The following is a 16,848-nucleotide window of genomic DNA, read 5'->3' as shown; positions in this document are numbered from 1 at the left end:
TTCAACAACACACACTTACGGTTGTGCTGTTAATTAAATCTCTTCAACAACGCCACCTGAAAGATGCGTTGTTGTATAGCTATATAACTATCAGGTTTAATTAGTCTCTTCAACAGTGTATACTTAAGGTTGTGCTGTTAATTTCATCTCGTCAACAACGAATATTTAAGGTTGCGCTATTAATTACATCTCTACAACAGCGCAATCTTAAATATGTGTTGTTGAAGACTCCGACCAGACCCTAGAAAACATAAAACTTTCGCGCATTTACACACATTCTCTACAATACCCAAACTCACTTACCCAACATCGAAACTCATTCAACACCGAAAATCATTTACTCTCAAAATCAATCAACACCGAAAATCATTTACTTACGTAATCATTCTACCTCAAAATCATTCAACACTGAAAATCATCACTCATTCAACACCGAAAATCATTATTAGGTATCAGTGCACGGAATACACCTAGAAGGGGGGGGGGGTTGAATAGGTGCGGCGGAGCTCAAGTTCTGCTTTTTGGATTTTGTTCATAATCGATTAAACCCAGTAAAAACGGAATGCAGAAAATCTTGTTTAACAGCTCTTTTGCACGGCAGGTTATGAGAAATCAGGCAATGATATAACATATATTTTTACACAAAATTAAAGTAGTTATAGCACAAAACCAGTATACAGATTATCATATTATATCATGCAATATTACAACTTGAAATGTAAAAGAGAAAGGGATAGCAAAGATTGCGCAAGGATTTTATCCTGGTTCATTTTGTGGTCCACTGCAAAACTACATCCAGGCCTCCCCTTCTGATCTTAGGAGATTTTCTTCTTTACTGTAGAACACAATGTATAGTTACATATACGCTTTCAATTACAAGACTTGAATGCTCCTTTCTTGGAAGCCAAAGAACTTCGTCACCCTTGGTTTGACCTTTCCTAAAATCGCCTCCCAAGAAAACCTTTCTTACCGCGATTCGGCCTCAGCCAAGGTATCGCTCTTTATCCCAAGACCTCCAAATATTTGTGAAGAACACCTTACCTAACCGCAGCTAGGATTTTCCTAATCCTTGAATTACAATGCTTTGAGTTATGAATGAGTACTTAATACTCGGATTTTACAATAAAGATCAAAGACTAAAACCTAAGCAAGAACTCACAAGACTTCCTAGTCTAATATGAATGTACATGCATGAGGTTTCTGAAATTATGCAATCATTAAAAACTATCTCTTTTCTTTCCAAGAAACACATGAATGATGCAAAAAGGATTTTCAAAGAACATGTAATATGAATATGAAACTTAAAGCCTTAGCATGATCCAATCTTTCTCCTAATGCAACATGCAATATTTTCTCCTAGATATGACAGTGAGTAACTCAAAAATATGCAGAGAGAATGATGTAAAAATGCATGGATTCTAATGCCACATATGCTGAGATTTCAGTTTAAATAGAAAGTTGTCTAAAGTCCAAGTTAATCAATTAAATACCCATTTAATCGATTAACGGGTTGTTGAAAATAACGGTTTTCAGTTTTTCAGTTATCTATTAAAAATGTGATTCTGTTAATCGATTAACACTATTCATAATCGATTAAGTTAATGGATTGACAGAATTCATAATCCATTAAACAATGTAAAATCAGCTTGTTAATGCATGGTAAACTACATATATGATATATGCTCATGCAATACATGATTTCCAAATATAATATCTTTAATGCACAAAATCAATGTATTCAAATGCATGAACCTAATTATCATATATTTCTAGATGATGTCTCATTTTAGTGGATTTATTACTTTATTAAGTCTTGTGAGACTCACACCTAGGTTTACCTAACCTAGACTCAATATCTATGGCAAGCATCTTAGACTTCTAAAAGATAATAAAGAATTATAACCTAAGTCTAATAAATCACCACTTGAGTCCTCGACATGTTGTTTGTTGAATGATCTTCAAGCTTGTCTTCATGTTGGTCTTCATGTTTGTCTTTATGTTTGTCTTCATCATAACATAGATCAATCTCCAATGGTGCACTTCACTTTCAATCATCACTCGTTCAATACCAAAAATCATCACTCGTTCAACACAGAAAGTGAGTTTTCTTTATAAATATTTTGCCTTATTTATTTTATTGAGTTTGATTTCACCTTATTACACGAGTTTTTCTTAATGTCCGAATTGGTTTAACCTTATTTCACTCATTTAGCTTGTATTGAGTTAGGGTTTCCCCTTTCAACTTATTACATGAGTTAAAATGCAATGTATCCCTTAGTTACCATTTACGAGGAGAATACGTAAGAACTATAAATTAACTCATTAATATTTTGTGTCAATTCCTTTATATAAAATGGATCGACATTGGATGAGGGACAATCGATTGAAAAAGGAGTATGAGGATAGAGTCAAATATTTTGTTAGGTTTGCTACTGATAATGCTGAAAACCCGAATAAAATTGTTTATCCTTGTTTAAAATGTTTTTATTCCAACCGAGTTACTCCTATTGAGTTAAAAGTTCATCTAATGTGTCACGGTATCGATCACAGTTATATACGTTAGACAAGGTATAGTGAGAAAATAGATGGTATGGGTTGTCTTGAGACAAATGCATATGAATGAGATCTTTTTGAGGAAATGGCAAACATTGTCGAAGAGGATCTTTAGGATTGTCCTGAGATGTTTCAGTGGTTGATAAGTGATGCTGAGAAACCATTATATGATTGTTGTACTAAATTCACTAGATTAGCAACAGTGGCAAGGTTGTATAAGTTGAAATCAGTTAATGGATGGAGTGATAAGAGTTTCACAGACCAACTTGCACTTATGAAGGATATATTACCGGAGGATAATGTGCTTCCTTCTCGAACCTATGATACTAAACAAATGTTACTCTCCATTGGCATGAACTATAATAGGATACATGCTTGTGAAAATGACTGCATATTATTTCCAAACGAGTATGATTCGTTGAATTTTTGTCCCAAATGTAATGCAACGCGTTATAAGAAGGAAGAATCAATTCCCAAAAAGGTGGTTTGGTATTTTCCCATCAAACCAAGATTTAAGCGTATGTTCAATAATGCTAAAGATGCAAAGAACTTGATCATGACTATCCTAGTTTTGGTCAAGAATCAAGAAATCTACACCTTGCATTATCAACTGATGAAATTAAACCACATAGCGTTCAATTAGCTCCTACGATACATGACCAGTGATGTTGGTGATATACAACTTACTTACTTCTCTATGCATGAAGCATAAATATGTGATGTTATCTATGTTAATTTCTAGACCTAAACAACCAGGAAATGACAAAGACATGTACTTGGCTCCATTAATTGAAGACTTGAAGCAAATGTGAGAGACATGTATAAATGTATATGATGTGCATAGAGATGAAAGATTCAACTTGAGGGCTATGTTGTTCGGCACAATTAGTGATTTCCCTGCATATGGCAATCTGTTAGGATATAGTACAAAATGGCATTTTGCATGTCATGTGTGTGAATATAATACTCATTCAACGAGATTGGAACACTATAAGAAGAATGTCTTTCTTGGACATTGTACATTTCTACGTTCTGATCATCACTATCGACGATGGAGAAAAGCATTTGATGAGAACAATGAAGAAGGTCGTGCTCCATGTTGTTGACAGGTGACCAATTATTTCAAAAGGTAAAGGGTTTGAATAATAACTTTGGTAAACCTTTTGCCAAAGAAATTGTCACAAATAGGTGGAAGAAAAGGTCAATCTTCTTTGAATTTCCATATTGGAGTTCATTATATGTAAGGCATTTCCTCGATGTTATGCATATTGAAAAAAATGTATTTGAAAGTCTCTTTGGTACCTTACTTAATGTCTCTAGTAAGACCAAAGATGGCTTGAATGCCAAATTGGACTTGGTTAGCATGATAATAAGAAAGGAATTGGGACCGATAATGAAGGGAAAATGTATATATCTACCTCCAATAGCTTATACTTTGTCGAGGAAGGCGAAAATATAATTTTGTAAGTTTCTCGATGGTGTTAAAGTTCCAGAACGATACTCTTCCAACATTCGGAACCTCGTATCAATGAAATACCAAAAGTTAAAAAGTCTTAAGTCTCATGATTGTCATGTACTCATGTAGCATTTCTTGCCTATAGGTATAAGGTCCATTCTACCTAAAAAAGTGTGAGGAACCATAACTAAGTTATGCTTCTTCTTCAAGGCAATTTGTAGCAAAGTGATTGACCCTGATAACTTACGTGCATTGCAAAGACAAATTGTTTTGATTTTGTGTGAGCTTGAGATGTATTTCCCACCATATTTTTTTGACATAATGGTCCATCTAAGCATTCATCTTGTTCGAGAGACACAACTATATGGCCCTTCCTATATGAGATGGATGTACCTTTTTGAGCATTACATGAAGACCTTAAAAGGCTATGTGAAGAACCGATCAAGACCAAAGGGTTGTATTGTTGAGCGATATATTATTGAAGAAGCTCTTGACTTTTGTACCGGATATCTTACCGGTGGTGATTTCATAGGCATTCCAAAGCCTCACTATGCGAAAAGAACATTAGGTGAAGGGATTATTGGGAATCAAATACTCACCATCTCAAGAACCGAATTGGAGCAATCACACTTATATGTTTTACATAATGTCGACGAGGTTGAGCCATATGTTGAAAGACACAAGGAGATGCTTAGGAAGTCTAACCCAAGTAAGAATGAATATTGGATTTCCAAAGAGCATAATCGGTGTTTCATAAAGTGGCTAAAAACTCACATTGTTGAGGAGTTGAATACAACTGAACATTCGATTTCCGAAAGACTGAAATGGTTAGCCAATGGTGCAAGTATTCATGTCTTATCCTACAATCGTTACCTAATTAATGGATTCATATTTTATACGAAAAAACAAAATGATCAAAGTAAAATGCAAAATAGTGGTATGACTATTGCTGCTCGTACTTTACGTATGTGAAGTGCCAAAGATAAAAACTCAATATATGTGAGTATGTCATACTTTGGGTTCATTGAACAAATATGGGAATTGGATTACACAATGTTTCGATTGCCGGTTTTTTGTTGTATGTGGGTTGATAACAGCAATTACTTTCGAGTTGATGAGTTAGGGTTCATGCAGGTGGATCTTAATCGGCTAGGATATAAGGATGAATCATTTATTCTAGCATCACAAGTCCAACAAGTATTCTATGTTAGTGACTCAGATGATAAGAAATGGTCTATTGTTCTTTTGACAAACAAAATAATCGTCAATAATATTGATGACCGAGAAAATGAAGATATTGATATCGAAGATGATCATTTTTTTGGGATGTAACAATTGTGTGAGAGTGGGCCAACTAGGGATGATGATTTATATACAAAATATAATCACAATGAGGGGCTTTGGGTGAATCAATATATTCCTTCAAACAATGATATTACAAGCCAAAAAAGATCAAAGAGAAAGAAAAACTAGATGCATGTCTTTGTTTATAATTTTTTGTGTACTTTGCCAAAAATAAATGGCGTGAGAATATTGTTTGTAATTTGTATTGTATTAATTTTTATGTATAATACAAACTATTTGGATATACATTCAGGTAATATTACTAATCCTCAAATTTGTTGCTTGAGTTTGATATAAAGTATGACCATTTAGAAACTTAGAGGTAGAACTAAGCAGTTATACTTTTGAATCGCTACTCGAGTTATAAAATTGGATCCATTTGGTAACAACTAATCATATCCCTTGAGTTCAACGCAAAGCATCATTAACATATTATTTTATCTTGTTGTATCTAATTATTTGTCGTGAAGGATTAAGCTATTTTATATTGAAATATGGATATGGGGGTAAATGTCATGGCCATTGCTAAAGTTCTTTTGATCATTGTGCTGATAGAAATCATTACTAAAATTATATGCTAAAAAATACTGAAGAAAATTTGCTTTATGATGTTATAGTTCGTGTGGCATTGTTAGCTTCTAAGTTTGTTTTGAATGATGGAGACGTAGATGTAATTATAGAGTATTGTTTCACTCAACCTTTGTATAATTGCGACGGGAAAAAATATGTTGTCGCAACTGCAACATAGGAGTTTCCTAGCATTACCCAATTAAGTGAAGGAAAAATGTTTGTAATTGCAGTGAAATGTAAGGTACATCCCTACCATTATGTGTATGTAGAAAGTGGTGTTTGGTTGAAGAAAGGGATAGAATTTAAGACTATAATATCTTTATATTGTTATTGTGTAAAGATTTATATACATTTAATATGTATTATTTGTTATTTATTTGTATTATTTTTTAAATAGTCAATGGTAATTAAATATGAATGATGGATAATACGATTACAATTTATAAAACATATATTATAGGTGTGCACATTTTTTTCTTGGAATTTAATCAAGTTAGTGGCTAATAATAATTAATGTCAATGAAATGAGACCCATGGTCACGAAAAGAGATGATAGCGTCGTGGAATTTATAACTCGTTCTTGGGGGCTATAATCCAAATCTTATTTTGTACGTGTTACCAAAATTCTTTTTTTCTTTTTGGCCTTTTCGCATGATTGTCTTTGTTATAATTTCTACCCAGAATTTTGGATACAAATGGACTTTTGAGGCTTGTGAGTTGTGACATGATAATGAGGAGAGTATTCTCCTATTTAGATAAAGTTACCCTTCGCTCTTTTATTATTTAATTTGCATAATTTTATATCCACCCTCAAAATCCCTTATTTTCTATCTACCTTACTGAATTGTCAAATGAGAAAATACATGCATAATTTTGTATTGCCCAAGAGGATCCACACCAGAAAACACAATTAAGTTGCTTAAACGAGTCCATTATATTTTTTCCACCGCAATTTAACAAACATCTTTCCCAACTCTCTAACATTTCTTCAATGAATCTCACAATCATATACATTTTCTCTCTTCGATTTACTTGTTAAATATTTTTTAATAAGGACCGCTTTTTAGTATACGGTCCCCTATATGATATGGTAGGTGTAAGTTCAAACCAATTTTAACATGTAATACCATTTAGTCTGTACCGTAGATATCTTTAAGGGGAGGTGATGTAGTTTGAGCTGGGAACGTTATGATATGATGAATTCACCATGATATATTTGATGATGCATAATATTATGAAAATTGGACACAAAGTTTTGGATGCTACTTCGTACGGGCATAAGTCTAAAAAAAACTATGAGATTTAGATATTTGAGTCATGTTAACATATAAGGAAATATATTTGAAGGGAATATATTTGTTATCTCACTTTTTGTACCGCTCAACGTATTATTACTTTTGATTGGTAGAAAAAAATTATTTAAATTAAAATTAAAATTATTAAATATTTTTCTAACTAATCATATCTCTTAACATATAGAATGACATAAAATAATGAGATAGCATATCTAACACATGTTTGAAATGGATCCCTATAGTGAGGAGCTAATATCTAAATGTGATTTTCTCTTACCCAAAGTGTTATTTAAGGAAAATCAAATATGTATAATTTGAATCAATTCTATATGTGAAGAATACAAATAATTTTGTTGGTGCACTGGTCACAGTGGCAGATCTTAATATAAAATTTAGAAGATACAACAATATTTAATTATAATTTATAGTTAATATTAATTGGGTAACAAAAAAATATAAAGAAACATATATAATTATTTGAATGTTTAAAATAACATATTAATTTTAAACGACAATATTTGACAATTAAAGAGGTTAAAGAAAATTGTGCATTCATTTAAAGTTTTAGTCTTCTTTCTTTTAAAGAGTTAAACTCATCCAGGATTGAATTAGAGTAAAATTTTCAACTATTTCCTTTTCAATATAAATCATCATATTTCATTTCTGATGTACCAAAAAAATCATCATTTTCTGCAAGAAATTCGTATTCTATATTGCTATATAATTTTGTTTGATTGTCTTCATTACTGAAAATGATATTTTCATAGTAGTTGAACACTTGAACCATAATAATTAAGATATGGTGAATAACTCGACTAAACAAGTAATATGCATTAACTTTCACCATTTTGTCAAAATTACACTTAATACATAAATAATTAAGAGCTTTTCAAACCTAAATGGTTAAAGGAATCAACAATAAAATGTTGAAAATTGACATATCAAGTTAATCTTCTCTTATTCATTGAATACAGGGTATAATTTTTACACAAAAATACATATATTATCAATATTAAATGATTTATAAAAATCCTTCGGAACTTCAAACTTTGACTTCGTAGTTTGGTAAAGACAATATGTGATCCCCATAATCTATTTTATTATGTGTAAAATCATTATGAACTCAAATGAAAATATAATATTATAAGCAACATCATATAAAAGATTTTGACCCAATATCTATTATTTTTCAAGAAACTACACAAATTGCATTATACATATTTATCAAATTAGAAATTGAAGAAAAATGTAAGCTCATTCCATTATTTCCATGAAGAAATAGTTTTGGTGTAGGTAAAAACGTTCAAAATAATTTAATAAATAAAAAAAGTTAGGGGGCAACTGCCCCACTCGTTCCTTCCAACATTCGTCCTTGGCAGTGGAAGTAATTGTTGCGCAATGTTGATTATAAACAATCAAATAAACGACATAGAATAAATAGAAGAGAGGAAAATTTGGTAACGGCGTTTGACCAATTGTGCCTACATCCCAGGTAATGTTGAACGACTATCAATATATTATTAGAAAATAAGGATTATAAGCCCTGACACTTGGACCCATGAGATGTTTTTATTTGGTGCTTCTATCGATTACATATAATAATATAACAATAAGAGACGCGTGCCCAATATATAATATTCTTATTTACTTCTAATATCAAACCACGTGATACTTCATATAATAATATATTTCTAATATCTAATAAACTCATAACAAGGTTATGACATTATGAAATTACCCTCAATTGTTCTTTTTTTTGGGAAAGATATTGCATCTCTTTATTATTAACTTTTCACCAACTCTAGTTATGTAATTTGAAGAAGAAAGTGAATTGTCTGTAACCAAGTAAAACACAAGCATTCTCTCTATTTTTTTTTTCTTCCATTACACTTCACTCTTTGCCACAATCAGTTAAAGCTTCTCTCACCAGTTTTGGCGGGAGTTGGACCCCACCAAATTAAAAACCAAACTATCTTTCTCATAAATACAACTACCTCTCCCTTCCATTTCTTGATCTCAATCTCCGTTCAAAACCAAAACTCCATATTCTACATTCCCTTAAATCATAACCACAACCACATTGCAACTTCACTCACAAAAACGGTGCCGTTTACCATTCAAAATTCTACTCATCAAAAAATAGAAATAGCTCCTCAATGACACTCTCTCCGTTACTCTCTCTTCTTTTCTATTTTCACTTCTTCCGTTCCGTTCTTTCTCTTTCCTCTGACGGACTCGCCCTTCTCTCTCTAAAGTCCTCTGTTGACCAAAATGCTGGCACCGCCGCGTTCGCCGACTGGGACGACGGCGACTCTACACCGTGTCGCTGGTCAGGCATTTCCTGCGCCAACATCTCCGACGAGCCCCATGTGGTTGGAATCGCACTTGCCGGAAAATCACTCCGCGGCTATATTCCATCGGAGTTAGGTTCCCTTCGCTACCTCCGCCGCCTCAACCTCCACGATAACGCCTTTTACGGCTTCATCCCCGTCAACCTCTTCAACGCCACCGCACTCCACAGCCTCTTCCTCCACCGCAACAACCTCTCCGGCCCCTTCCCTTCTTCCCTCTGCACCATCCCTCGCCTCGAAAACCTTGACATCTCCGGCAACTCCTTCTCCGGCGAAATTCCACAACAACTCAACAACTGTAAAAACCTCCAGAGGCTCATCCTCGCCCGTAACAACTTCTCCGGCGATATTCCGACAAGCGTATGGCCGGAGTTACAGAATCTCGTGGAACTCGATCTCTCCGCGAACGATCTAGAAGGTTCGATTCCAGAAGAAATCGGTGAACTCAAATCCCTCGCCGGAACACTAAACCTTTCTTTCAACCATCTCTCCGGTAAGATTCCGAAATCTCTCGGAAAATTACCTTCCACTGTGAGCTTCGATCTCAGTAACAATAACCTAACTGGCCAGATACCCGAAACGGGGTCGTTTTCAAACCAGGGACCTACCGCGTTTCTAAATAACCCTTCCCTCTGCGGTATCCCTCTCCGAAAACCATGCTCTAATTCGAACTCCGGTTCAGTAAATAGCACCGGTTCGAACCGTGAACCGGGTTCGAACAAAGGGTTAAGCCCCGGTTTAATTATAATTATATCAGTGGGGGATGCTGTTGGAGTAGCTTTAGTTGGGCTTGTGATTGTTTACATTTATTGGAAGAAAAAAGATTATCATAATTCTAATATTTATAATGATGAGAAAGGAAAGAGTATTAATATGTGTGATGGTAATGGTTTTCCATGCATGAATGGTGGATTTTTAATGAGTGAAGATGATGATGAAGTGGAGGGTGATGGGGGTTTAGTGAGCATTGATAAAGGTTTTAGTTTTGAGCTTGATGAGCTTTTAAGAGCTTCAGCTTATGTGTTAGGGAAAAGTGGATTGGGGATTGTGTATAAGGTTGTGTTAGGAAATGGGATGCCTGTGGCTGTGAGAAGATTGGGTGAGGGTGGAGATGAAAGGTATAAGGAGTTTGCAGCAGAGGTTATGGCCATTGGGAAGGTTAAACATCCTAATATTGTGAGGTTGAGAGCTTTTTATTGGGCACATGATGAAAAGCTTCTGATAAGTGATTTTATCAACAATGGCAATTTGGCTAATGCACTTCGAGGTTAGTTCTTTGCTTTTCATTGTTTTGGTGGTGTGTGTATATTGTTTGGTTTCATTTTTTGTGATGTATATGAGGATGGTGCATTGGACCTCTGTTTTCAGGAGTTTCAAAGGATATATTAGCTACCTAAGAAAATGAGTTAATTATGGAAAATGAGTTAATTAGGAAAATGAGTTAATTAGGAAAACAGTTAAGAATTATAAAAAAACAGCTTTTTAAGAAGAAAAAACAATTATAATTTTGAGTTTATACGTAATTTAGTCAGTTTTCAACTTTATCCCAAAAAATTTAAAAATCAAAATTAGTACACAAACAGTGAAACCGTTAGTCAAAATAGTCTCTATGAGGGACAGATATCTTGTCTCATAATGAGTATCACTCCATGTACCATGATTTTGTAATTGGTTGAAGAATATGTTTAAATTAAAATTTAATTTTTAAGTATTTTTTAACTAATAATAATTTATGGCAGATACAGTGACACTCATTATAGGATAGCAGATGTGCACTCCCGATAAGATATGAAAAATGATTAATTAGATTCATATTTGATTTTTAACATCATTTTGAGTTTTTTTAATTTTTCACATATTAAATTAGTACATATAAAATTTTTATGGGATTAAAACAATTTTTTACTCTATAATTTTTACAATCTCTTTTTTAATGATTAATACCATTTTTACATTGATCATGAAATATGATAACTTATGATACTACATGCATATACAAATAGAAATAGAGAAAAAGATACATGTACTTACAATGTATAAGATTTATACGCTGTCATTATATCATCTACCAGTAATGTTTAATTATTGTTGAATTTTTAAAAAAAATAATCCAAATGAAGGATGGATGATAATATGCATATGTATAAATCTTTACTCTGTCAGTGTACAGATTTTACACTTTTACAAATATCCTACATGCATTAATGTAACCAAACACAGTAGCTGGATGGAGGAGGAAAGTGTAAATACAATTAATAATGATGTTGATAGGTGATAATATACCGTAAGGGTTAGGTGAACTGGAACAATGTACTTTAAAACCTTAATTTCTAGTGGAAATATTTATGATGCAGTAACTTCATGTCTCATTATATTTGATTAAATTTATTAAATTTTGAATTTCTAAATAAACAATTCTTAAAATTTATTTTCTTCATTAATTATTGTTAGATTATCTTATTAATGGTGAATCATCAATCTTCCCTAAGGATCTCACATAATAATACAAGAATACAAACATATACCTCAATTCAGACTATTTGTTTGGTGAATTATCACATATAATAAGATAAAAATACCAACACATACCTAAATTTATGCTTTTGTTTTCCTTCGGTGTGTCTTAAAAGTTTTGTATGATAATTTTCTTCAACCAAATATTTGAATTTCTCAACAAGCTTTTGTTTTCTTCTCTCCGATAAGAAGAAAAAAATATATTAATTTGATGTGTTAGGGATCATAATTATTTTAGATGTATTAAGAAATAGGATTCTCATTATATTTTATGAACCAACATAGGTATGACACATCAAATCATATCAATTTCCTAAAGTCATACAAGTTTCTTAAGATTAAACTATTTATTCTATAACCCTTAAATAAATAGTTAATTTAATTATAATAAATATATGAAATCGAAGTATAATTATAAATTTATAAGAGTTATATGCACAATTATAGAACAATAAATATTTTCTTCCATTTTATGAGAGAATTGGTTTTGTAGTAGAGTATACAACTATTTTCCAATAAATATCATTCAACTTCACACTAAAAAATAGTTAGAATATATGTCCGGTAAAGAAATAGGAATGTTGTAGGAGAAGGTGAAAATTGCACCAAATTAATATAAATGTGAATGGCATTTTATCAAACACAATAATATAAGGTGAATAAATTTGAACTTGATCCATGCACTGGACCAGTATATGCATGCATATCGACTAATACATATGTTTATCACACTTGCATAGTAATTTTAATCTCAATTAACCATGTGCCATCAAATCTCTGCTTTATTCCTTGGCCTCGGAGAACATTTCTTTAATGGAAATGACACGGAGATACAAAGGTTCACATTTGTGTAATACAATGTAGACAGTTTTTCTAATAAAAAACTTTTTTGTTATAATTTTAAATACTAAATTACTATAAAAATAACAAAAGCTTTACCCATTTGTGGGGTAAATTATATGAATCAAACAACGTCATAATGTTATATCATAAATCATGTCCGTTGACAAATCATTAACCACTATGTCTTTCTTAATCATTTTGCCTGTGATTTTTCTTGGTCATCCTCTTCTTCTAGGAATTGGATTAACCAACATTTGATCTTATGTTCTTATGAGACTTCTATTGAGCTCTTCCACACATGCCAACACCACGAAAGACACAATCCTACCATATTTTCTACAATATGAGCTACTCCAATTTTTTTATAATACATTCATTTCTAATCATATCTTATTTAATATTTTCACTCATCCAATGATATTCTCATCACTGCTACATAGAATCTATTATCTTGTCGGCAGTTTATCGCTCAACATTCAATCTCATATAACATTGTAAGTCTTATAATGATTCTATAAAACTTTCTCTTAAGCTTGAGTCATATATTTTTACCACATAACACCAAAGCACTTTGTCATTTTATCCAATGTGTTTGAACCATATGTTTACATCTCTAACAATTTCTCAATTGTCTTGTATGGTTGACCCAAGATACCTAAATATAGTAACTTGTGATATGATCCCTAATCTTTACCTTTACAGTTAGGTCTGTCTGTCTCTTGTTAAATTTATACTTCATATATTTTGTTTTACTTTGACTTATACGAAATTCATGTATTTTTAAAGCTTGTCTTCATATTGTTAACTTCCCATTACATTGAGTCTCTCACCAAGACAATATCATCCTAAAAAAACATGCATTATGGCACTAGTTCTTGAATACATCCAAAATTAATGTAAAGAAGTATGGTTTCAATGTTGTCCCTTGTTGTGGTCCTATGAAAATAGGAAAATCTGTTCAGATTTTGTCTTATGTTCTCATGCTGGTCTTGACCCATTATACATATTTTTGAATGCTCGAATGCAGAGAAATTGAACACCTTTCTTCTCTAAAGTTTTCCATAAAATCTCTCTAGGCACCTTATCATACGCATTCTCCAAATCAATGAAGACTATGTGAAAGTCCACTTGGTTACTTCACTATCTCTCCATCAATTGACCTCCCCAACCTAAAACCAAATTGAGTTCTAGTGAAATTCATCTTTCTCTCAACCTTCCTTTGATTATCCTCTCCTAAAACTTTATAGTATGGATAATGAGTTTAATCTCCCTATGTACACTTTTATATGTCACCGTTATTATGACAATCTAAGAATAAAAAAGGAAAATTTTAAGAAACCCTCTTAAACTTTAAGTGTTTTACAACTAAATATTTTAAACTGTTTTTTTTTTTTAATTACTTCTTAAACTTTAATTATTAGTAAAATTGGTCCCTACTTACATACAACTTTAAATTACTAACAATCCAATTTTTAAAATAATGGCGTCCATTTGAATATAGCAAAGTATTTTGATAACCATAGAAACTACAATTATAAAAGACAGATTTATCTCCAAATACAGCTGCTGCTACTGCTGCAGGCAACCCAACACCAAATATGTTCTGTAAGCACCCATTGATAAATTAACAACAAAGAGTAGTTTAGAGCATTAACAACAAAGAGTAGTTTAGAGCATTAACAACAAAGAGTAGTTTAGAGCATTAACAACAAAGAGTAGTTTAGAGCATTAACAACAAAGAGTAGTTCTGTAAGCACCCATTGATGGTAATGTCAAGCTCAATCACATTGGGTGGAGAGGAAGAAAACTTTGGATTCCTTTACAACTACATGGCTAGTATTGTATTGGATGATCGTGTTTTCGCTACTGGTTCCTTTTAAGATTACTCATGGCTTATCTATGGGTATATTAATCATCTCCCTACACAAAATTATTATAAATTATTTGCAAAATTAAATGGTAAATTATTTATCATCAACCTTATATCATCTAATATGTTAATTTCAATTTCATTGTTAGTAATTTAAAATTGTATGTATACAGAGACTAATTTTATAAATAATTAAAATTTAAGGAGTAATTATGAATAAAAAATAGTTGACGATGTTTACTTGCAAAACACATGAAGTTTATGAGATTTTATTACCTTAAAAAATATCAATCTTTACCTTACATTTACTGGTTCTCATGATGTAAGATTTCATTTTCACTGTGCTATCCAGAATTTCATCTCTGACACAGTTCCAAATGTTTTTTGTATAACATAAATGCTTTTTGTATAGTTTTATATATCAAAACTTAGTACCCAAGTTTAGCTTATCACGTCCACCTTAGTGGAACTTTCTGACAGTAGTTTCCTACTGATTCAAGTATAAAATTAAATAACTTTCATAGTGGAAAAAAGGTGTTTTTTTGTTATTTCATGATTTATCTTTTTGGCTAAACTTTCTTGTTTATGAAGCATAGTCTCAGCCTACTTTCAAAAGGACATAAAAAAGTGGATAATGGATATAGAAGATTTTGTTTCCCAAGTATTAGTGTTTTCCCACTTTTCCTTGCTTGCACTACATCTATGTCTCATTCTTGTTATGAGAACATAGCATTGGCCTCCACATTTTGTAAAGACTAAAGATATTGTATTCTGATACTAAAAAATGATATTTCTGCAATCAGATTGTATCTGTATGACTTCCCCTTTTTTGGTAAAAAAATGTGCCCACTATGCTTAACTCAATGCTATTTGACTAAATACAGGGAGAAATGCTCAACCATCTTCGAACCTTTCATGGTCTACAAGGCTAAGAATCGCGAAAGGAATAGCGAGGGGCTTGGCCTATCTCCATGAATGCAGTCCTAGAAAATTCGTCCATGGGGACATCAAACCCACTAATATCCTACTTGACAACGACTTCCAACCTTACATTTCGGATTTCGGCCTTAACCGGCTGATTAGCATCACTGGCAACAACCCCTCTGCCGGTGGCTTAATGGGTGGAGCTCTTCCGTATATGAAGTCATACTCATCACAAAAAGAAAGATCAAGCAACAATTACAAAGCGCCCGAGGCTCGAGTCACTTGCTGCAAACCAACCCAGAAATGGGATGTGTATTCATTAGGGGTTGTATTGCTTGAATTGCTAACTGGAAAGTCACCTGAGTCCTCTCCTACAACATCAACTTCTATGGAAGTCCCTGACTTGGTGAGGTGGGTGAGAAAAGGGTTTGATCAAAATAGCCCCTTATCGGAAATGGTTGATGCATCTCTGCTACAAGAAGTGCGTGTCAAGAAAGAGGTATTGGCTGTGTTTCATGTAGCACTAGCATGCACTGAGGGTGACCCTGAAGTCCGGCCTAGAATGAAAATTGTCTCCGAAAATGTTGAAAAGATTGGAAACTAATTTTCGAATGTGTGAGAGCTCTAGCATGCTACCTGAAAACTTAATCAAAAGATGCACTTCAATATTACAGTGAGACGATTTAATTGTGGCCATTGAGATGGTGCTGCAAATCCTTTCTTTCCTGGAATAGTCCCTTAACTTTTATTTCAGTAGAGCAATTTTTGAACAACTGTAACTGTTACAGTCTCATTCCATTCCATCTCATACTCATTTTATTCTTTGTTGAAATTTAAATACTTCAATTGAAGGTAGTGCTCAAGCCTCGACCGAATAAAATTAAAATTTCTCTACTTTGTTGCACCTTTGATCATAGCAAAGATGATGGTCCTTGATAGTTGTTAACTGGAAGCCTTAGACGGTTGTTTTTATATTTCAATTTACTATTATCCTAAAGTTTTTCTAGATGACATTTCACTATTTTTCTAAAATGCAAAACTCACTAGTTGCAGATATATTTGCATTTCTCTTGACAAGCACATCTTGGTTGCAGTATGAAATGAAAATATACATAGTCGATGAGACAA

General features: G+C 32.7%; 1 protein-coding gene across 1 annotated transcript; it reads left to right on the top strand.

Moving 5' to 3' along the window:
• On the top strand, nucleotides 9,349-16,499 carry LOC109362903 (receptor protein kinase-like protein ZAR1). Its single transcript, XM_019608985.1, has 2 exons — nucleotides 9,349-10,836; nucleotides 15,681-16,499. The coding sequence occupies exons 1-2, from the start codon at nucleotides 9,375-9,377 to the stop codon at nucleotides 16,322-16,324; spliced, it is 2,106 nt and encodes a 701-aa protein (XP_019464530.1). The 5' UTR covers nucleotides 9,349-9,374; the 3' UTR covers nucleotides 16,325-16,499.

The sequence above is a fragment of the Lupinus angustifolius genome, chromosome LG12, assembly GCF_001865875.1.
Source record: "Lupinus angustifolius cultivar Tanjil chromosome LG12, LupAngTanjil_v1.0, whole genome shotgun sequence".
NCBI classification, from domain to species: Eukaryota; Viridiplantae; Streptophyta; class Magnoliopsida; order Fabales; family Fabaceae; genus Lupinus; species Lupinus angustifolius.
This window is presented reverse-complemented; position numbering and strand designations above follow the sequence as displayed.

Bases quoted from the DNA above. Each gene is read 5' to 3' on its own strand.
- LOC109362903 (XM_019608985.1), top strand. From the start codon at position 9,375: ATGACACTCTCTCCGTTACTCTCTCTTCTTTTCTATTTTCACTTCTTC. The intron at 10,837-15,680 runs GTTAGTTCTTTG...GACTAAATACAG, and splicing joins TTTGGCTAATGCACTTCGAG to GGAGAAATGCTCAACCATCT.